Here is a 23096-nt window from a genome sequence, read left to right as displayed (position 1 = left end):
CAGCAATACTCTATAAATTACTACATAGAAGCATGAATAGGCCATTTAATGTATTATGTCCACCGTTGGTAACTCCTCCCTTGGGCCCTTTCGTGAGCCTGTGAATGAGGTTGCAACCTCCAGGTTTTTCCAGCTGCTACTCCCCTTTGCTTCAGAGCACTCGCCTGGCTTCTGATTGCCAAATGCAAGGTGGGTGGCCTCATAAATTAAGGACTATGGGATTCGTTCAGGGATGACTGGTTTCCAAATGCATCCCTCCCTTGGCGCACTAGAATATGTGACTGATGTTTGGGGGAAGGTGGTTCTTTTCAATAGCGAAGTGGAGCATGACAGACAAGGGGTGCCTAGATCAGGGTCCTCTTTGGAAGATCCAAACTAGTACCTAAGCTTGAACTTAATTCTAAACAATGAATTTTGGATGTGTCTAAGACACGCTGTCTTTCCAACCACTGCCGTGGGGTGAACAAAGAAGAAGAGTTTCTTTCCTTGTTCTTTCACAAATGGTATTAAAGATTACAGAAAATTAAGACAATAGGAATGCTCAATTTATAGCTTTCAGAGATGAAACTACAAAATTAATGATGCAGTGTATTGCATTTGAGAAGTATGAGCCAGTGAATGGCATTAAAACATTTGGAGCTAAGGAGTTCCCATCGTGGCTCAGTGGTTAACGAATCCGACTAGGAACCATGAGGTTGCAGGTTCGATCCCTGGCCTTGCTCAGGGGGTTGAGGATCCGGTGTTGCTGCAAGATGTGGTGTAGGTTGCAAATGTAGCTCGAATCCCATGTTGCTGTGGCTCTGGTGTAGGCCAGTGGCTACAGCTCCGATTAGACCCCTCACCTGGAAACCTCCATGTGCCGCGGGAGCAGCCCTAGAAAAGGCAAAAAGACCAAAAAAAAGAAAAAAAAAAAATGGAGCTAAAATATGGGTCTCTGCCAGCAGATTACAGCTATCCAGTAACTTTTTTTTTTTTTTTGGAGGTAATCCTTATTTTGGTAGTAACTGCACTGGTAGTCCCGAAAGAGCCTCTAATGGAAATAGTTCAGAGATTCCAGGCACCAGAAGCCCTGATAGTATAGTAACTTTATGTCATGGAATATGCAAAAGTAGATGTAATAATGAAATAACGTGTCCCCACGTATGTGAAAATCAAACAGTCAGATTTATCCTGGATAGTTTGAAGATGTAGGCCAGAGACTAATTAAAATCTATGGAAAGAGATTTTAAATATAGTAATTCAAGTTCAGACACATTAAAAAACATAAGAAATGAAAATGCATTAAATTTCCAAAATTTGGGAATGTTTGTACCAGGTCTTTCCCCTGAAATTTAAGTCGTTTCTAAAAATTAGAAATAATTGTTTTCTACTGATAGTTTTTAGACATTTAATAAGAGACTAAGAATTCTCAGTCAACCTGCTTCAAATCCTCTTAGTATTTGTATAAGTTCTGTGGGACCTATTTTCATGGTCCTTCAAAATGTTGATGAACTTTCCAGAGCTGATTCTTTAGCAAAAAATGTCTTTAGTTCTCCTGTCCTGTGATTGACTTGTATAAAGTTTATTTCATGGAGCTTTAAATGTTATTTTGAAATTAAGGTTTCTCCCCCATGGGATGCTCTACAGTTTTTAGTAGGAGTTAGACATTGCTTGAGAGTTCCTTTGGCATCATTAGGTTAATCATACTTGGAAGCATCAGAAGGGCCTGTTTTCTGGGGGAAGCATTAGACTGCTTATACTCTGCAGTTGCTGAGAGTTAGACCTGCTATGGCCAGGTATAGAGCTCATCTCTCCTGAGCTCTTCTTCTGCTCAGAAACAGCCAGTTGCCTAAAAAGAATCCCAAGTCTAACACAGGTGGCCGATATGTGTAAGTGCTCTTTGTTCTGCACGTCTCTCCAAAGCGACTTCACTGCATGGAATCACACTATAAGTTCCACACCCAAAATGTGTTGGGCTTTCTTTTTTCTGTGGCACATGGCACACCTGGAAGAATTAGGTGCTTACTATGTGTTTGTGTGGAGTTTATTCACTACCCTTCACTACCCCAGTTTCTGTGACCAATAATACATGTTTTTTCAGTACCATCCTAAATAACCTCACTATTCCATGAGGTAGCCTGTCTTACTTCAAACGTCGCTTCCTATAATGAAGGAAACACATGCCTAGGATTTCTCTATGGCTTATCTCTCTAGTCTAAACATGGAATAATATTTAATTCCTTTTCCAATAGCAGACCCCCAAAAAATTTTATAAAATTTTCCTTCCCTTTCCATCTTCACTTTTCCAAGTTCAATGTCGCTTCTTCCAAGAAATCTTTATGAGCAGAACTTGCAGAGCCTCAGAAACCTTAGGGGATAGAGACGGTGGATTCATGTACCTGTAAACACTGATGGCTCTGCAATGATCCAGGACAGCAGCCCCATGGAACAGGTGGTCCTGGAAAAGCCAAGACTTTCAGATCCTCATCTGAAGCACCTTACCTGTGGTCAGCCCATAACATGACCATCTTACCATTATGACATCTCACCGCTATGTTGGGGCAGGCACAACACTGTAAACCGCCTCTATCTCTTCTCCTCTGAAGACATCCATTGTAGCATCTGTCCAGGGGAAAAATTATCCTCAGAGCTGTCTATCTGCATCTAGAAACACATGACTGGGTAGGATGCTGATCAATGGAATCAGAATCCAGTTCTGAAGGCTGCATATTAGTTTTCCAGGACCACTGTAACCAATGACCACAAACTGGGCTGCTTAAACAGTGGAAATTTACTGTCTCACAGTTCTGGAGGCCACAAGTCCAAAATCAAGGTGTCAGTAGAGCCATGCTCACCAAAGCCTCTGGGGAAGAATCCATTCTCTGCCTATCTCCTAGCTCCTGGTGGCTCCAGTGATCCTTGGCATCCTTGGTTTACGGATGCATCACTTCAGTGTCTACATTCTTCTGCAAGTGACATCTTCCTCTGTGTGTCTCTCTCTGTGTCTCTTCTCCTCTCTTTATAAAGATACCTGTCCTTGTGAGGATGGGATTAAGGGCCACCCTACTCCAGTGTGACCTCCTCCTAACTTTTCTAATTACATCAGCAATGACCCTATCTCCAAATAAGGTCATATTTGAAGTTCCAGAAAGAGCATAAACTTGGGGGGTACTCTTCAGCTTAGGACAGACTGTGTAATGCCCCCCACCCCCAGGTGTGTGGACATAGGACCCTGTCCTGGAAGAATAAAGCTGGAGCTTTCATGTGCCTTCCGTTTTCACACATCGCCATGATGCACCTGGACTGGCTGTGCAAAACCTAATAACTCCGTCTCTCAACAACAATGAAAAATGCTCTTCCTTTCCTTTTCATCTGGAGGGTGTTAAGAGAAGAAAGGGGTCCAGGTAAGTTTGGAGTAGAGGAGATGGTAGGAAATTGATTCTTTTTTTTTCTTCCATGATATTGCAGACTAACAAAGAGAGGTGAGCACTTTCTCAGCTCTGGGTGCTGCCAGGGATATTCTGGACTCCCACGGGCCCTGCACCCACCAGCCTTCCAGAGGACCCCTGGGCCCCACTCAGGGAGCAGACTACATCGTCTGCGTCTGTCTCTGCCCACCCAGCTGGGCAAGAGGGTCCAGCCACTCTGCCTGCATGGGCTTTGGAGCATTCAATAGGGGCTCAGCCTGTGAACAAGGACAGGTGGGAAGATATGTGGAAAAACAAGACATAGGAGAGAATTTCAGAGTTTTTTGGGTTTGAATCCTGGCTCCGGGTTTACCAGCTGTGTGAACTTGGAGGGGTTACATAACTACTCTGTGCCTCAGTCTCCTTAATTTGAAAAGCAAGTTGTTGGAAAGATTAATAAGAGCTCATTGACCTGCAGAAAACTGCAAGGAGATCATTTTGCAGAAGTGTGAGCAGCATGAGGGTAAAGGAAGAGACGGTGAAAGGCAGGTGAAATCGCTTTACAGATCAGCAGGCGCTACAAAAGTCAGCCTGCCTCACCGGGTCATGGAGAAAACTGTATATATGTGGGTTTTGGTTCCCTCAAAGGAAGATAAGTGACATCTATTAGAATTAATATGACAATATGGTGATTTGATGCGAAATGCATGTTCAAGAATCAATATCTTTTTATATACCAGCAGTCAGAAATACAGGTCAAAATTTGTTTCCTAGGTGCTAATGGTTTCGAGTTGCAGAAATATTCCACCACAGGCAAACTTTTACTGTTCAGCTCTCCCTCCCTCTGCAAGATAGTTTTAGTTCCTTCTTTGGATTCCTCAGTTCACTTTGGGAGACGGCCAAAGCTTTTACCTAATCAAAGGGCTTTACCTTGGTAAACAAGATGTTTACCAAGAATTGCCTGCCCTGATGGCTTATTGAAATCCCAGCCTCTTTCCAAGACAGATACTGCTTTCAGTTTTTAAATAACCTCTGTATGACCCTCTCCAAATCTTATTGTCCAAGTTTCATCCTGGGCATCCCAGATTCACTTGTGTCTGCGCCGTCATTCTTGTTTTACCACTGCTCCCGCCGTGTAACTTCGCCTGAAGGGATCAGACTTGTCAGAAGAACTAGGGATTGCAAATCCATGGCCCACGCGCATCTTGATAGTCCCAGACTAAAAGCAAGTTTGGTGTATCTAGAACAATTTTCATAGTTAATCATAAAAAGTTAATTTCCATAAATCATTTCTAAACTGAAATAAAGGGGCTGCTGTTGCATGGAAAGAAGGGCTTGACATGGGACCGGAAATGCGTGGGGCCATCTGTGCCCACCACCTGCTTGTTGGAAGGGGCCATGTGACCTAAACGCCAGTTTTGACCTTGGGTAACTGTCCTAAACCCAGTCCAAAGACTCTCAGGAAATAGCACCAGAAACAAACCCCAACTTCAAGTCCTCTCAGGATCCTTCTCTGATGCCCCTCTGATTTGTAGAATGAATTGCTCTCCTGCACTCCTTCCCGGCCTCTCTCATTTGCAGCAGACTGTATTTTCTGACTTCCTGGGTCTGTCTCCTCAATAGTCTGGGACAAGAGTGCAGATGCTGGGAGAGAGTGGGCACACCCGGCCAGTGCTTGACCTGTCTGCTCTGCTACGTTTGGCAAGTGTGCTTTGACGCCCTCATACCCCTGCTGAGGTGAGCCACAAAGGAGCTACAGACAAAATGATTTGGTTCCAGCTGGTCCCCTGGAACCAACTGGAAATCTCCACTGCTCACTGGAAACTGGCACATTTCTGAATAGGAGATTTCTACAGTTCAGCTAAGGCATTAAAGATATGCCTCCAGAAATTTGTATAATACGCTTTACTGTATTTAAAAGCTCAAGATGGGCCCCAAATGAGCAAGCATGCAGGTATTAGCCCAAGAGAAAACAGCGTTCTTTTCTGTTTATGCAGCAGAGAGGTTTACTGCATCTGACCAAGAACGCACTTAGTGATTTCTAAAGCTTTAATTTAAGGAGGCTCCTGTATGCGGTAGATCATAATGTGTGCTTTAAAAATCACCTAAAGTATCACCTGTTCTGGATTTGCTCATAGAATTCTTGTTCTCACTTTCCTTTATATGCATATCTTTCAGGAGCACCAATAAATGACTTTTTAGAGGTCTCTGTGGACAATACAGAGAAAATAAAAGTGTCACTGGTGTAATTGTTATGTTGAATAGTCACTATGCATGACGTAATTAAACGGCAAGTTTAAAGGGGGGGGTGAAGACAAAAAAAAAAAACTTTATTGAGGGGGTGGGGAGAGCCTTTCCCTGACCCTGCCCAAGACTTAGCCAGGGCCTTCACTGTTCTACGGGCCCCAAGATCCACAGGCAGTTTGAGCTACACACTCAACTCCAGTACTTAGAATCCCCTTTTTAAGAGATTGATCAAAACTCAGAACTTGATCTACCCTCACTTAGTCTCCCCTCTCCCAGTTCCGACTGCTCTGGGCTGGAAGCTTCCAATGGGAAAGAAGGTGTAGAGGGCTTCACTGCTAGTTTTCTGCCTGCGTGTTGTCCCCTCCACACCCCACCCTGGATACCCAGTTCTGTCCCACACGGTTGTCAGGGTCAGGGCGACAGACGTGAGGAGAGGGCAGGTTCCCACTGAACTTGCTGCCCCAAGCTGGTAGGCATTAAAGCCGATGCTCCCCCAAGGGCGTGGCTCTCTATTCTCGAAGTTCACACTGCCCCCTCCCTCAGCCCCTAGCTTTCCTGCACTCGCCTCGTTTTTGTGCTCAGGGCCCCTCTGCCCTTCCAGGAAGCCCAGTCATCCAGGATGGAAATGACCCCACATCAGCCCTTCCTCCCCTGTGGAAAGTGCACGCACTCCACCTTGAGCCCTGGAAATTGGGAGCACAAGCCCTCTGGTCCTGCTTCCCGGGCCCCCTTAGCTTCTCAGCCGTGAGGAAGACCCAGGCGCTCATGCTGCCCAAGCCTCGGACACCAGGGCTCTCAGATGGCATCTCAGCGCATGGGCGGGATGGGCACAGAGCACAGTGATATTGTCCCTTAAAGAAATCCCCCTGTCTCCTCACCAGCGTGGTCTCGCTTTCAAAGCCTGACCTGTCTGGTTGTGGACTTGGCCCTCTGACCCCTGTCAGCCACGCGGGCCCCACGCACAGTTCCCATCTCAACTCCTTGCCACACTGGCTTCGGTTTACTTGAGTTAAGCACAAAACTGTAGGAATTTTCCACTTAATATGAAATCAGCTTTCCATTTTTATTGTCCTCCTCAAAACTCTGTATTTTTCACATTGACCGAGTGGAATGTTTATAGCACAGCATATGCTTAACCATCAATGAAGGAGGAATTGAAAAAATACGATTGATATATTTCCTTAGAAAAACTGCAAATATTATTGGTATTTCTTTGCTTGCCTGCTTTCTGTATTATACTCTCATGTACATCTTGAATTAATGTTCCAAGTAATAAAGAAAAAAGTAATGATTGCAATGTTGTTATGAGTAAGTTCTGTTTGGATCCTTCCAAGATCAAATTACTTTCCACCCCCCAAAACACAGGACTTTAATATGAGCTTTTTGTGAGCCCATTTATATCCATTTTGAGATGATATTGAACAAAAAATGACTCTCCTTTCAGGGACTTTTAGGTTTTGCATACGTATTACAACTGTACTTCTACTTCCCCAATGAACCCCACATTTTTCTTAAAATTTATTTCTTGAGGCTTGAAGTTATCTTTATTACAAACTAAAAAACTAATTAATGATATAATATTTAAATTTTAAAAGCAATAATGGGCCATAATAACAGGTTATGGCCCAGTAATTGTCCCACTATCTCAAGCTTTGTTTTTACCTTTAGGCAAGGTGGATACTTATTTATACACATAAAGGGCCTTGAAGAATTTGTAGTCTTTCTAACAGAAATCACTGGATATTATCTGTTTGTGTGGTTATTTATTATAAATAGTGTAAAAAACCATCTAACCAGGACATAAGTCTGCCTGGAAGAATATGTGTTATCCTTTCAAAGTTTCTTATAATCTGTGAATATAGAATGACGATATTCAGAGGGAAGCAGTGCAATATTTGTATATTTGTGATAAACACCTAAAATTCATGAAAGAGTTTCTGTTAGGCTTTTAGGCATCAGTGGAATGAGGAAGAAGAGTGTGATGACAGGCCTGTCAAAACCTGTTCCATGCCCACCCTTCTTAAACACCTGCTGGGGTGTCCATTGCTAGTCATGGAACACTGGGTCTCTTGCTCTCCCCTAAGGCTGGCCTCACCACCTCCAGAAGGACAGATGTAGCAGGCGGGCTCCAGAGCCACAGAGAGCAAGGCGGTTTTTACCAGTTGTTCGGAGGATGCCAAAGAGAGGTTCACATGGTTCATCACTCATTAATCCATTGAAAAAGAGTTGAGTGTTTACTCTGTGCCAACACAGCAAAGCATCCTAAAGATCCTTAAAAGACCGAGAGTTTGCTTCCAGGCAGCAGTTTTCCACTTAGCACGTGCGTCAGACGTCTCTGCAGCCTTGCCCTGTGTCCCTGAATCAACGCGTGCCTCTACAGGAGACTTGAGGAGTGAAGGAGGTTTCCACTCTCAGGAGAGAAGCAGACCAGAGGTTCCTTATTACCGTACCCTCTCACCTTCTGCTCTCTTCAGTAACTTGACCTGAGGTCAGGGTACAAATTTGGAACCGTAAATTCCTAGATTTGACAGGAGGCTTGTTGAGACTCTTCAAAGGGAGGAAGATCACTGCTTAGACTGAATCCCTTTTCTGAACAAATGAGATAGTGAGCTACACAACAAAGGTTCAGATTTACCACAATTACCATTATCTTCTTGGGGAAAAATGGGAGAACCAGCTTCCTTGGTCCTAACTGCATATACCCCTTCCTGGGAAGATCATGAGCAGAAGCTCTCTATGTGGGCAACCTTCAAATACTGTGATTTGTTTCCTTTTAATTCCCAGTTTTATTGAGTTGTAAGTCATATGTGATTTTATAAGTTTAAGGTGCACAACATAATCATTTATTGTATGTGTATAACATCCATCATCTTACATAGTTAAAAAGTTGTTTTCCTTGTGATGAGAATTTTTAAGATCTACAGTCTCAGCAACTTTCAAATACATAAGGCAATGTTGTTTAACTATAGTCACCAAATATTGTTAATCAATTGTCTCAGAATTTTTCTATGACCGGTTTTTGCTGAATCTTTGCTAGGAGCTCCATTTATGTAATCAGTGCTAAATCTTTGCTAAGAACTACATTGTGATAGCTATACTGTGTTTATAAACTCAACCAAAGAGTGTTTCAGATTATTAGTCCTGAAACTACCAGATTTGAGAGTCATTCCAAATGCATATGATGCAGGCCATGGAGGACAATGCATCATCTGGTACCTTCTCCATCACGAGGAATGCCTAATAGGTCCAGTCTTGTTCTAATCTAATAGGCCTATGGGATGAAACTGCAATGAGCTAGAGGCCCTAGGATCTTTTTGAATATCTGGATGTTGTTCCTAGGACATAAATTCCTTGAAGACAAGAACTTTTATCTTTTTTTTTTTTTTTTTGTCTTTTTAGCTATTTCTTGGACTGCTCCCATGGCATATGGAGGTTCCCAGGCTAGGGGTCGGATTGGAGCTATAGCCACCAGCCTACGCCAGAGGCACAGCAACATGGGATCCGAGCTGCATCTGCAACCTACACCACAGCTCACGGCAACACCGGATCGTTAACCCACTGGGCAAGGCCAAGGACCGAACCCGCAACCTCATGGTTCCTAGTCGGATTCATTAACCACTGCGCCACAACAGGAACTCCAAGAACTTTTATCTTTATCTCTGCTTTATCATCAGCTCAAGAGCAGTTCCTGGCAGTTCTTAGCTCAATAAATATTTGCTAAATAGATGTATGGGTGGATGGATGGACGATGTATTCATTTTCCCTTGCTACTGTAACAAACTACAACAAATTAAGCTGCTTAGACAACACCCACAGTTCTACAGATCAAAAGTCTAAGGGACTTGGCTAGGTAGGATGATTAGAATCTGATAAAGCTGAAATCAGGTGTCGGCGACCCTGCATTCATTATAGATGTTCTGGACTTCCAGGCAGAAATCATTCCAGGTGGTCATAGAACTGAAATCCCCATGCCCTGCCTGGCTGTCAGAATTAGGTAGCTCGCCACTTCTGGAGGCTGCCCATCTTCCCTGGTTTAAGGCACTCGTCATTTTCTAAGCCAGCAATGGCAGCTCAAGTCCTGCTCACCCTTCTAATCTCTGACTCCCTCTCTGCCACATCTCGTCTGCCTCCTTCTGCTTTTAAGGGCTCAGTGATTACATACTACATTGTAATAGGTGTACTGTGTTTATAAAATCCACCAAAGAGCATTTGAGATTATTAGTTGGGAAAATATCAACCAGTGTTTAAGAGTCCTTCCAAATGCACGTGACACAGGCCATGGAGGACAATACATTATCTGGGACGGTCTTGTATAAGACCATCTCCAGAGTCTCTTACCTATACTAATACCTATAGTCTAGTCTAATACCTATGCTACTGCTGGACTGAGTAACAAGAGGACAGGGGTCCTGGGGACCATCTTCAGAATGGTGCCTGTGGACGAAGTCATGCAAAAGTTGATGTCCAGACAGCCATGACTGGAACCCCGAAGTGTATGTTCAAGAGGACACAAAATGAATCTTGTTTCTTAAACTCTTTGCAAAGATAGCACAGCTCTACACTCCTGTGATAAACTCAGAGAAGACTGCAGATGTGCAAAGTTTGGAATGTGTGTGACAAGACACAGACTTCAAAGGTGTTATTGTCATTTTCGAGTTGAATCACATTATCTAATGATTTGATGATTCATGTATAAGTGGAGAATAAAATCAAGTTCAACTTGTCTTCCTGAAGATTGGCCAGTGGGAAAAGAACAGCATGCCTAGCCAAATTCAATTAGTCTATTAGCCAATGGTGTCCTCTGTCCTACCTTATGTTCCTTGTCATAGGCAGTATATTTCATTTCCTGAGTAATTTCATCAGCATACCTAAAATTCCCAGAGGCCAGCAATAGAAAGGACAAGGAAGTATAGCTTTTGGAATTGCTGTGGTTGCTTTACAGATGAAGAAGCTAAGTATTGGATCAAATGACTTGCCCAAGGTCATGTGATAGAAATGAGCCACAGCCAAGGCCTCAAAAATAGATTCTACCTCCAATCTTGAGTGCCAGATACTCTGAAATGTAAATTGCTTTGCCAGAAGTAGGGGTTCTGAGGCAGTTCTGATCAACAAATTATTTTATTTAATGTACTGAAGTAAATGGAAGTTTCATTGATCCATTTTAACAATTATTACATGCTGTCAGATCAAAGCAGCTATTGCTAATCTTCCCCACAAATTCATATGCATTATAAAGCAAGAATGTTTTCATATCATCAATTTCTATTGTGAAGTGGTAATCAATAATAGCTTGAGAAAAACTCTGAACACAAAAAATGAGCAGAAAGTTTACCTGATTAAAAGCATCAAACATAGAGTATTAACTAATGCTGTAACGTACCTCCACTCTTTGCCAGAAGGAGTTCAAATGTATATTTAAATCCAATAGCATTCTCGCTCACAGTTATCAATAAAAGCAGTATACATAGTGCAATCATCTTGAGGACCAGGTCTTTCTAGAAGAACGTTACTCCCTAGTGTACATTTCAAAAAATACGTGGGAGCATTTGCCATATATTTCATTAAATCTAAGATGTAATCAAGTGTAAAAAATATTTGTATGCAACCTTGAGAAAGAAAAATTGTTTCCAATTAAACTATGATGCACTATTAGCATCCTGAATCAGAAATGCAAAAATGTAAAAAACGTGACTTAATGAAACATGCTGAGTCTAAGTCAGCTTTCAAAGTGAGGCAGCAGCCACCTTTACCATGAAAAATAAATGCTTGAGAGCAGAATGAGCACCACACACCATCCACTCTCTTCGCACCTTCCTATACATCACCGAACCTGATCCTCACAACCAACAAAGATAACAAGTAGAAAAACAAGGGGATCATTTTAGTGCTTCTCCCAAGGTCATTCAGAAGCAATCAAGTTTCAAAATTAAATTAATTTGATTCAACATGTGTTTATTTTGTTTTCTAAGAGGGTTAGAATCTCTTTTTTCCCTGCTCAACAATTTCTTGGCCAGTATATTCACCCATTTCTTAGGCATAGACCAAGATGATGAAGGAAGAAGAGGCCACACCAAAGACTGTATTTCAGAATACTTGTTACATTCTAAAACTAGCATCCATCAAAAATGTAGCTGAACTCTATAATTAGGATCTGCGTGAACCAGACACCCACACGTATTTTTAAATCAAAGGAATTTCTGGGGGGATACATTAATGAATGCAAAAATAGATATACCTCAATTTCTATAAAGTACTCTCTACCTTTCACTGATCGTCAATAAATTAGCATTTTGAAACCAGTATGCACTTCAGTCTTCAGTAAACTTAATTATTTTTTTATTTCAAAAAGAGCTACTTTTCAGAATAATAAATCTGGAATTATAGCCCTAAACAAATAATAGGACTTTAATTATTCTTTATAAGCAAAATAGAACAAAATAATGAAAGCATTGTAATGAAATTAGGAACGTAGAATAAAATAGACATTCTAAGAACAGTTTATTTTATAACAGACCAAGTAAAACAACTATGTGTCTGCATGACAGATTAAGGACTGTAGTTACTAAACTGTTTATGTAGCTGATACCCAATAATTTTCTTAAACTCATAATTTAGTAATTTTTCCCTGCTTTATAAACATGATTGTTTTTTATCAGCTAGTGATATTTGATGTTTATGTTAGAATTACTTGATGGGAAAATCTGAAATAATGACTCCCTTCCGACTATTACTTTGATTTGGAAAACTTTTAGTAAGTTATAGAGTAGGTTTAAACCTTACTCCTTTAGGCAGTTTAATTTGAGGAATGTTTCTGTTTTTCAAACACAGCTCTTTATGAACATTTGTTTTAGGTGGACTAGTTCACAATCTCTTCATCGTAACCAATCGCAAAGCCCTTCCAACCATTCTTCCAAATGACAACAGGAATAGAAATTTAAAACTGCTCTTGCCATTTATCCTTCATTTGTTTAGCCAAATCAATATTCTGATTTAACCACAGGTGTAGATTACACAGAGAACAGTGTTCTCTGAATTTTGATATAGTTTACAGCACTCGTGTTCTTTTACTATTTATGAGGTGGTCTGAAATACACCAGTTATCTACACTTACCCATGTGCCATGGAGAAGCTCTTCCATGAACCTGTTTCTGAAAACTAGCCCACTTTTTCTTAGAATTTTTCACCTACTTCTCCTAGAAAATTGATTGCGTTATTAAACGTCTTTTAGTTTTCCGTATTTTAGAAAGAAACCATAATTCATTACAAATAAAACCTTTCCAGGGTAATAATCACTTAGCATATAAATGATTTTAGTATTGATATAGCTAAGCTTCTCTAAATAATTTCCATGTCCACTGCATAATCTACCAAGTATGCCTGTTAAATGATAGTTTTGTAATGCAAGAATTTCTATTATAAAAACCTGTGAGATACAGTCTAACACATTTGGAAAGGTAACACCCTTAGACTGTAATTGGAAGATAAAGTTCTAATTACTGTTTAGTTTCTTGGTTGAAAATCCTTGGCATGTATAATATAAAATCGACTCTGACATTACGCAATTAAAATTGTTAGTATTTAGCTATTCTTTTGAAGCCGTAATAGCTTGATTTGTTTGGCTCAAAAAATGTTCAGCTGGAAAAAAGTACTTGAAGTTTGGAAACTTTAGTAAAGTAGCCATTGATACAGTTAAATCCATAAATGCCATGTTCAGGTGAACTGGTTCAGTGTTGGGTCCTTAAAAAAATAATATGTTCTGTAGGAGGTATACTATTTGAAGTGATTCACACCAGGAAGATAAACTTTTTTAGAATTCCCTTATCAAGGCCATGAATTAACATGCAGTGTTGTGACATGTTCCTGTGGACTTTGTCAAATCAATTATGGAAAGTTAGAAATTGCTTCTCTTAAAAATTGACTTGGTCTTAGACTTGATTACTTATCTAAACTATGTCTTTCATTAATAGAAATCTCATAGAACTGTTCTGCCAATTATATTTCTAGCGTAGATATTCCTATCTTTTTTATTTTTCAGTGGAATTATTTATTTGTCCCAAGTTTTTTATATTATTTAACTGTTAACAGTAGCTAATGGTTATCTAATGTTTCTATGGCAATATGCCAGATACTGGGTTAAACACTTTCCATGAACCATGTCATCTAATCTACACAAACCCACAAGGAGGAAAGAAAGTATCCTTAATCTAATTTAAGTGAGGAGAAAATGAAGGCAGTGGGATTAAGTTATTTGCACACAGTCAGTCAGTAAAAGGGCATGATGGCACTATTTAAATGGAAAGAAGAACAAAAAATGAAAACTTCTCTAGTTTTCTCCATTTTCTGTATACTCTGTATTTCAGCTGCGCCTAATTGGGGATCTCATTACACTGTTAAAGTCATTCCGATATATTGATTTCATCTTCCAGTGTTTAAAGTAACCACCTTCAACTAGCAACACTCCTAAACTTACAGCTTCTTCCACAGGCTTTTTTGTTTGGTTGGTTTTCAGTCTTGCTACTAAATGAAAAAAAAGCAGTATTCAATACTAGTTATTTACCATGATTTATTTTTTTAAATATCAAGTGGCATTGATCTTGGACAAAACCTAGACCCCAATTTATTACCTATTCAGTAGGATGGAATTTTTTACATGGCTATAGTTTATAAAGGAGTTTTACTAAATATACAACAGATATCATAAACAAGATTTTTTATGGCACATAAATATTTATTAGAGCTTTTTTATAGTAGTTAATATGGCATGCATACACTTTTTCTGGAATTATAAATCCAACCTCAAGTACCACTTGGACATTGATATGGATAGCTTTTAAAAGTGAGAAATGTTATACTGAAGTGTACAGTTCTTCATGTGCAGTTGTTTGTTCTTTGTGTAGAAAGATGATTTTGCTGACGGTGTTAGTTTCTGCACAGAAGTCCTTGTCGTCAGCAAGACTTAACTTGAGATGATTCAACACAATTGCAAGAAACGCACTTTAGAAAGAAGAGCTTATAAGATTTGTCCATCGAAAGATGTGAATTAAATGTAACTTGGAGTGAGGAAGAAACCCTAGTTTTCACTTTTTTTTTTTTCCTTGTTTAGGGAAGATGAGTTGCTAATAATGATTAAGGGAAAAGTCATTCCTTCTAAGTTATGGCTTGGTAGATCTTCAGCTTGAATATGCAGCTATGTTGAGAGAAAGAGAGAGGAAGCAAGAAGAAGAACAATGAATACAATTAGAAACACAAAAGAAATTTTAGTAGAGAGGGAAATTAAAATCTAAAACCAGAAGGATTTTTTACTTTTTTTGAAACCTAGGAAAAATATGACAAGAAATGAAAAAACTCTGAAAACATACAGAAAGAATATCAAGTAGAGCCACTGGTTTTTGTGTGTTTTTTTTTTAAATTTTTTTATTTTCCCACTGTACAGCAAAGGGGTCAGGTTATCCTTACATGTATACATTACAATTACATTTTTCCCCCACCCTTTGTTCTGTTGCAACATGAGTATCTAGACAAAGTTCTCAATGCTATTCAGCAGGATCTCCTTGTAAATCTATTCTAGGTTGTGTCTGAGAAGCCCAAGCTCAGGATCCCTCCCACTCCCTCCCCCTCCCATCAGGCAGCCACAAGTCTCTTCTCCAAGTCCATGATTTTCTTTTCTGAGGAGATGTTCATTTGTGCTGGATATTAGATTCCAGTTATAAGTGATATCCTATGGTATTTGTCTTTGTCTTTCTGGCTCATTTCACTCAGGATGAGATTCTCTAGTTCCATCCATGTTGCTACAAATGGCATTATGTCATTCTTTTTTATGGCTGAGTAGTATTTCATTGTGTATATATACCACATCTTCCTAATCCAATCGTCTGTCGATGGACATTTGGGTTGTTTCCATGTCTTGGCTATTGTGAATAGTGCTGCAATGAATATGCGGGTGCACGTGTCTCTTTTAAGTAGAGTTTTGTCCGGATAGATGCCCAAGAGTGGGATTGCAGGGTCATATGGAAGTTCTATGTATAGATTTCTAAGGTATCTCCAAACTGTTCTCCATAGAGCCACTGGTTTTAACTGGAGATAGAAGACAGGGATGCAATGACCATAAAATGTAATGAAATGCCGCAAAATGTAACGAAGATGACAAACAATAGGCTCCTTGATTGAGTCTGAAAGACCCTGGTGGGTCTCCAGCTAGAACTGCCCACCACACGTGTCCTTTGAACTCTGCTTAGACGCCCTGAATCACATGATATTCACAGCATCATAGTGCACCCAATACCTTTTTGTCCTTTTTTTTTTTTTAGGACTGCAGCTGCAACATGTATGAAAGCAGCATGTATGAAAGTTCCCACGCTAGGGATGAATCAGAGCTGCAGCTGACAGCCTATGCCACAGCAACATAATACCATTTTAAAATAGCGAACTGAAGAATATATATATATTTTCCTATATTTAAGCAAAACCTTCATTCCTATAACTTTTCTGCTTTGGTCTTCATTTGACTGTATAGTTCTCACTCACATGTTCTCCTTGTATCCAGGCTCTTCTTTATTTCATGGCTTTCACAGGTTTCTTGGTATACATGCTTCTTGTACACCCTTTTTTTTAACTTTTTGATTTTGAACAAGGTATACGTTCACTTTGTCATATTTCAAATATAGTAAGACTCCATCTTAATTACTTTTTCATGTTGACATTTCAAAACATTTATTTGCTTTGCTTATCTCTTTGTTTCTCCTCTATCAGTTTCTCTAAAATCCTGATGCATGTTGAAATTTGGTTTTATCTTCTTATACAAGTTTGCATTTCAAATTATACTATATCCTAGATGTATAGGAGTCTTGTGTTTCTCAATATGTGAGAAATTCTATCATTGTCGATAGTCTTCTGTTACCTGAGTTTTCGTGTTGGCACAAGTGATACTGTTTGAGGTCAAAGTTGTCCACACAAGTTCAATAAATGTAGGTCCCTCTTGTCACCTCAGGATGAAACTGTTTTAGCCTGAAAGCAAAATACTGTGGTGAAACACTGGGTCAACACGTCAACAAACATGCTGAGATCTTGATTATTTTTGGTTAATAGCATTTTATTGGACAGCCCAGCAAGCTAGTGTCAGCGACATGTTTCATATTGCCAAAGAGAAATCTGTGATTTCTGTACCAGACAGCTTCTTTTTAAAAAAGCTTCTTTCCCTTGCCCTCCAAAATAAAATCACTTACCAATCTTATTATGTTCTCATTTGCAACTTTATTTCCACCCTATTCTTAACAGCCACCTCTGCTGCCTCTGCTCTAGTTCAGGACATTAGTATCATACCTAGAGTATCATCGTGAGTCCTTGTTCTCCAGGCAGCAAAAATCACATCTGTTCTTCTGTCTCACATGGGAAAACCTCTTTGCAATTCTAGAAACACATGGTCACCAGCCTAAAAAATGCAGAACACAAATGAGCAAATAGGTTGTCATTTTATTTTCTTTCTTTCTCATAGTTCTGTCTTCATTGTCTCATAATACTCTCTTAGTACCAGCTGTTATGGGAAAGGGAAAATTCAACTCCCTAAGCTATTCCCAGGACTTTGATGCTTCAGTACATATGCTCTTGGGGCAAATGACAGTTTTGTAAAAGAAGAAATACGTCAACTCACTGAATGGTTGAGAGATAAATAAGAAGGGATTTCTAATTAAAAACAAACAAACATCTCTTTGCGTTGCACAGTGACTTGATCAGTGGTTCTGAGGGAGCTATGCCTGAAGAAGAAGTCAAGGGAGTCATAGTTCTCTCTATGAAGAAGAACCTGCCTTCTTCATAGAGAGAGTGAGAGGGGAGTTGGGGTTGAGAGTCCCACAAGGTCAAGTGTATGATTGGGTCATGGCAGAGACAGCACAGATGAACGCTGGTTTATGGAGATGGCAGGAGAGCCACAAGACAAGCATGGTCACTGGTGTTTCTAGCATGGAGAGATTATGTTCTGGTTGGACTTGTGAAAAGGTACATTTATGGGGAAAAATCCAGAGGGGGAAAAAAAGGTAGGCCCATCTTCACAGATTCAGGCAAAAAAGGGTAGAGAGAAGCAGGATTTTGTCTGCCTAAGGCTGCTAAGGCATCGTTTCTCCTCTTACCCAGGATTGTGCAGCCAGACTGGGTGGGATTTGCTTTCTGGTACTTGCTGTTCCTCTTTTTCTTACAGAGAGTCGTTCACTCACTCACTTATTCCGTGACTTTTTTTTTATTATTATTGAATGCTTTATGTGTGCCAGGCAGCATTCCAAACACCAAATATGGATAAGTGAATGCAAATAAAACCACAAGTTCATTCTCATAAAATCAAAGCGATGATGCTGATGATGAGACGGCAGCAGCCAGCAGTACAGAGGACGCATGCATGAGGCCCCTGCACTAAGTGCGCTCACTGGAAGATCCTGAGCTGTGTCGAGCCAGACTGGAGAGTACAGCGGGGTTTGCTTTGTTCTTCCCTGCGGCTCCTGGTGGTCACGTCACTTTCTTCCCCGTAGAGCTCCTCCGGCAGCCAAACAGCCTGGGTTGTGAGGCAAGGGTGAGAGGGACTGCAGAACGTCGAGTTCTGGTTCACATTCCGAATGAACGTCTTCCTCTAGCAATCCACCGGAGCAGCCGCTGGACCGACCCTGTGACAGCCCTTTGCTCATGGGCCCAGCAGAGGGGTTGTGTTGGCATACGGCCCGCTAACTGAGCTAAAGGCAATGAAGGGAGCACCCTCTTGAAAGGACTGCTGTGTGGCCGATCAGGAGAACTGAGTCCAATTACTGCTCTGTCTTGGTGGGTTGTAAGACCCTAGGGGAGTTGTTCAATCCCTCTGTCTGTGTATTTCTTCAGCGAGCAAGTGGGAAGAATAAATATTCACATGTCCTTAAGTATGTCACACCAGAGTGGTTCCTGACTCTGGGTGGACTTTCTCTGTGACACAGATTCTCTTTCCACTTCTCACGTCTGTTTTCTTTCTCTTCGTCCTCAGAGCTGGTTGTCATTTATCATCGAATAATGTGTCCCCATTGCAACTCACCACCTGCTTTGTGCAGAGCCTTTTACTCCAGCACCCAAGGAAGGAAGGACCTGGTTCCCACCGCAGGGCACCCCTGCTCTCCCCTCCCTCTTCCACTCAGTTCATCCCAGTCTCCTGGCTCTGTCTCACACCCGAGCTGCTGAAATCAGTGGTTTCTGGGTATTATGATCCTCTTCTAAACACTGGCAAAATCAAGGAGAGTTCCATAGTGCAGGGTGAAGAACATTGATGTCGATGCTACCGATAAGAAGTTTCATTTCATAAATTCGAAGCAAATTCGGGGTGCTCCTGCCGCATTTATGCATAATGAGGCGTTTATGCAAACAACAACCACACAGCTAGTTGAACTGCCTGGGGCAAAATAATATTCAACCTTCAAGCTTAATAACTGCATAAACTTAGAACCGATAGGAAACATTCTGCTCCAGCTTGAAGTGTCTAATTAAGTACATTCAAAGAGTTTTGTCCAACCTCCTCTCTTTGGAGCGCACTTATGGCCAGTGTCAGAGAACCGATGGCTGTCTTCACGTTTCATTGTTATAGAACATTCCTCTGATTCCTGTGCTTTCTAATGCAGTACCTGTGTTCTTTTGAAATAATCTGTGAGATTTCAGGCTAAGCCTTGCTCTCTTTCCTTCCTATTTTTATTTTAACTGTATTAACCAATTCTCTTTGGAGAATGTGCTTGCAAGCTTAGGTGTATCTCACTTTATCTAATAAACGTGTTCCTGGCATGTAGTATGCAAATCCAGTTTTAATAAATTGCATCATATATTTAAATGCCTCAGGGGCAGTCATTTTCAGAAATGAATCATATTCTGAATTTTAAGTGAATTTTTACACCCTAATTTTTTCTTTTCTGTAATCTAGAAAATTCTTTTCACTTGGGTTTGCTTATTTTGTATCAAATCAAAATATTGAGAAATTTTTAAAAGACATCAATCGAAACCTACTTCTTAACGACCCTTGTGTTTGTATCATTACTGGCATAGCTAATTAACTACAACTAAATACACCCAGTTAAAACTTAAACCAGTTATGGCATTCCTGTCGTGGCGCAGTGGTTAGCGAATCCGACTAGGAACCATGAGGTTGCGGGTTCAGTCCCTGGCCTTGCTCAGTGGGTTAAAGGATCCCGAGTTGCCATGAACTGTGGTGTGGGTTGCAGACGCGGCTCAGATTCCCGCGTTGCTGTGGCTGCGGTGTAGGCCGGCGGCTACATCTTCCATTCAACCCCTAGCCTGGGAACCTCCATATGCCATGGAGTGGCCCTAGAAAAGGCAAAAAGACAGAAAAAAAAAAATTAAACCAGTTATTTGCATGGGTAAGAGAGTTGGGGGAGGGTAATGGAAGTAGTTTGTGAGATTTTAAAGTTAGGTAAGATTTGTCTTGGACAATCATGGTAGGCTAGCCAAAGCTTTCAAGGGTTTTATCATAGACCTATTTTAAAAAAACTTTTGGAGTTACCATTGTGGCTCAGCGGGTTACGAACCTGATATTGTCCATGAGGATTTGGGCATGGCTTCTATGCCTGGCCTCACTCAGTGGGTTAAGGATCTGGTGTTGCTGTGAGCTGTGGTGTAGGTCACAGAACCAGCTCGCATTCGGTGTTGCTGTGGCTATGGCGGTGGCTGTGGTGTAGGCCCGCAGCTGCAGCTCCGATTTGACCCCTAGCCTGGGAACCTCCATATGCTGCAAGTGAGGCCCCAAAAAAGCAAAACAAAAACAAAAACAAAAACCAAAAAACAAACTTCCTTAAATAGCAGTTGATGACATTTTAGGATTGTAATTAACCATAAAATAGTTAGTAATCTGCAAAATCCCCTACTTGTAAACAGAAACTTTGAATCTCATCAAGCCAGTGTTTGACAAATGCCTGCCTACTTTGTGCTGGGTTCCAGAGCTGCAGGCCAAGAATTGGCAGCCTTGCTGTGCTGGGGTGGGTTCTGCGATGAAGGTCAGCCCCGGAAACAGTGGAGGGCATGACGCATTTTATCTTCCAGGGGACCAGCCCAGACCTTGGAACAAACAGAGAGATGCTTTATACTTTAATTGATATTAAAATTGCCCAGAGGTGAAGATTTATATGCTATGTAGATGACAAATGTTTTTTAGTTAATCAGAAAAGCATCCTGAGAGTGATGGATTCTGAGAGAGAACTGATTTTTACTGCCCTGAAGCCATACAGTCTATATTGGCCCATAATTCCTGTAACCTGAGGGACAGTTTGAAAGATTGTAGGTTGGCGAGAAAACAACCTGGGCAAGATTGAAGGAAGCCAACTGATTTGACGGCCTTGAGTTGAAAATAAAAATAAGCAGAAGGAGGGTGCAGTTTTATAGCAAAGTCAGCACGTGTCCACATGTAACACTCAGCTTCAACCAGGTCCAAAGAACAGGCCAGGCTCCCTTCCGTCTCCTCCATGTGCACTCAACTCTTGAATCCATAGTCCTGACAGGTCATGAGATTGAAATAAAACTGGGGTCTCATGCTCAGGTGCAGCTCCTTGTCTGCCTCTGGTGTGTAATAATTATACCGCAGCCTGTCAGTATATCTGCACCCTACAAGCAAGCTGCCGACTTCAGCTGCTGCACAGCCCAAGACCCGGCAGCCAGTTCCAGTGTTGAAAGTAAACCAACCATCTGTGTCAGTGGACACTTGGGGTCTTCCTCAACGGCTGAACATGGGGCCTTCACCCCTACTCTGCCCCCCGCCATGAGATATTTCTCTAGGTCACTAAGGGGAAACCTCCCGAGGGATGGCGATGCCTTGGGTTGGAAGTTGGTCTTTTCTAAAGTTGGGGTGATGAGCCATCGGAGTCAGAACCACACCATGTGAGCGGAGCACTCTTGGCTGCAACTTCGGGGGTACGCTAAAGCAGAGAGCAGGGGCGGAGGCCCAGGCACAGCGGAAGACAGATGTTAGCTGTGACTTAGCAGAGGTGTGCTCAAGAAGCCAGCGAGAGTAGGTTTCTGCTTGTGTTGTGATTTAGGTCAGAGGCTCAGGGTCTGAATTCCAGTTTGCACCAAGAGAGTGGGGAGGAGAAAAGGCCAGAGAGGCAGCACTTGACACATTAGTGTGGGGGCTGCAGAGACAAAGGCGATGCGGACAGGACTGTGAAAGCCTTGGCTGTGGAGAGCGTAAAGTGACCCAGAGGTGAAATCAGGATGCGGGTGAGAGGAGAATGAACTCGGGGACTCCCATCCGACACTTTGCACAGTCTTCTTTTTAAGGATGCCAGCATCACAGCCTAAATCCCCTTGGAAGCCAGCACCTCAGTCTCACCCCAACCCCCTGGTGAATGTGATCCTCTTCCGGCGGCCGGGGACAACTGCAGAGCTCCTGCGTGGCCTGGGGCCATGGCCTCAGCCCCCTGCTCCCGCCTGGGGAAGGCCCCAGAGGGAGGTTTCCTCTCAGACACAGAGGAGGTGGGCACTGAACACCTCCAAGAAATCAGAAAGGTTGTGGGAGGAGTGGAAGGTCTGAGGTTTCAAGAGAAGGTGTCTAGTGAAAAGGGAGTCAAGGTCAAGACCTGGAGCCCTGATTAGACCACATGACCTTCAAACTGCTCAGCTGAGGCGAGGAGGCAAGATCGTAGACAGGACAATGCATTGACGTTGAACTGTCTTAATCTACAGAGTCGCCAGCATTTATGAGCTTAAAGTTAGAGTGAGGTTGAAGGGAACTCTGCCCCACCCCCCGAGTGATGTCTTAAATGGGACGTGGAAGACCTGAGGCCTGCTGTTGACTCCGATGGCAATTCATTACAAGGCATGAGATAGTCTCTGTGCCTTCAGGAGAGATGGTGAGAACAGTAATTATTTCCTGGGAGCACGCTGCCTGCCGAGGTATTTACACACTGTGCAACGGAGAGAAAAATAGTACTTGCCACCTACCTGCCCATTAGAGGCGACGTCTGCGGAACAGTTTCAGATTCTTGGATGAAAGGGTGTATGAATAGCAGTGGATCATCCACTTCCAGCAGGTCCTCTCTGGGCGCAACTTAGCTTTTTCCAGAGGGACAGCGCTAAGGGTACAGTTTGTCCTCCGAGATGCTGATTTCCAGCGTCTTCATCTGAGTGTGTGGCAGAGCTTGGCAGAAGTGGGAACCCATTCTTCATGGCTCAAGAGGGTATTGCTAACTTAGGTTAATGACAACTGTTTAAAGACAGAAATTTAAACAAACAAACAAGGTTACTGCATGGAAACTGTGTTTTACTTATAGAATCTCCTTTCTGAGTCCTTTGAAGGAAAATTGTTATCTGACAGTTTTTGTAGCTTCGACTAATTTTACCTTACCTATTTCATTGGGCTACTTAGTAAAAAAGAACTAGTTTTGAAATTCAGAGGATGTCATATTTATTTTCTATACATCTTGTCACTTACTACGTATGTTTGTAAACAAATATGTTCCAATTTTT

General features: G+C 41.6%; 1 protein-coding gene across 2 annotated transcripts in view; it reads left to right on the top strand.

Moving 5' to 3' along the window:
- The window catches only part of PACRG (parkin coregulated), a 500701-nt gene that overhangs the window by 288073 nt on the left and 189532 nt on the right, over positions 1-23096 (top strand). Inside the window, exon 5 of one of the 2 annotated variants that reach the window (XM_085022303.1) lies at positions 9033-14888. The exons of the other annotated variant lie outside the window; for it this stretch is intronic. Within the exon in view, the coding sequence (XP_084878429.1) occupies positions 9033-9187 (155 nt within the window). The 3' untranslated portion in view covers positions 9188-14888. Of the gene's footprint in view, positions 1-9032; positions 14889-23096 lie in introns of those variants that run through there. 2 annotated transcript variants of the gene reach the window in all.

The sequence above is a fragment of the Sus scrofa genome, chromosome 1 (genome assembly GCF_054392235.1).
Source record: "Sus scrofa isolate SSC_HxYL_T2T_F1_AM1 chromosome 1, Sscrofa_HxYL_maternal_Yorkshire_Landrace_v2.0, whole genome shotgun sequence".
In the NCBI taxonomy this organism is placed as follows: Eukaryota; Metazoa; Chordata; class Mammalia; order Artiodactyla; family Suidae; genus Sus; species Sus scrofa.
The sequence above is the reverse complement of the archived record's forward strand: the minus strand, read 5'-3'. Positions and strand labels throughout refer to the sequence as shown.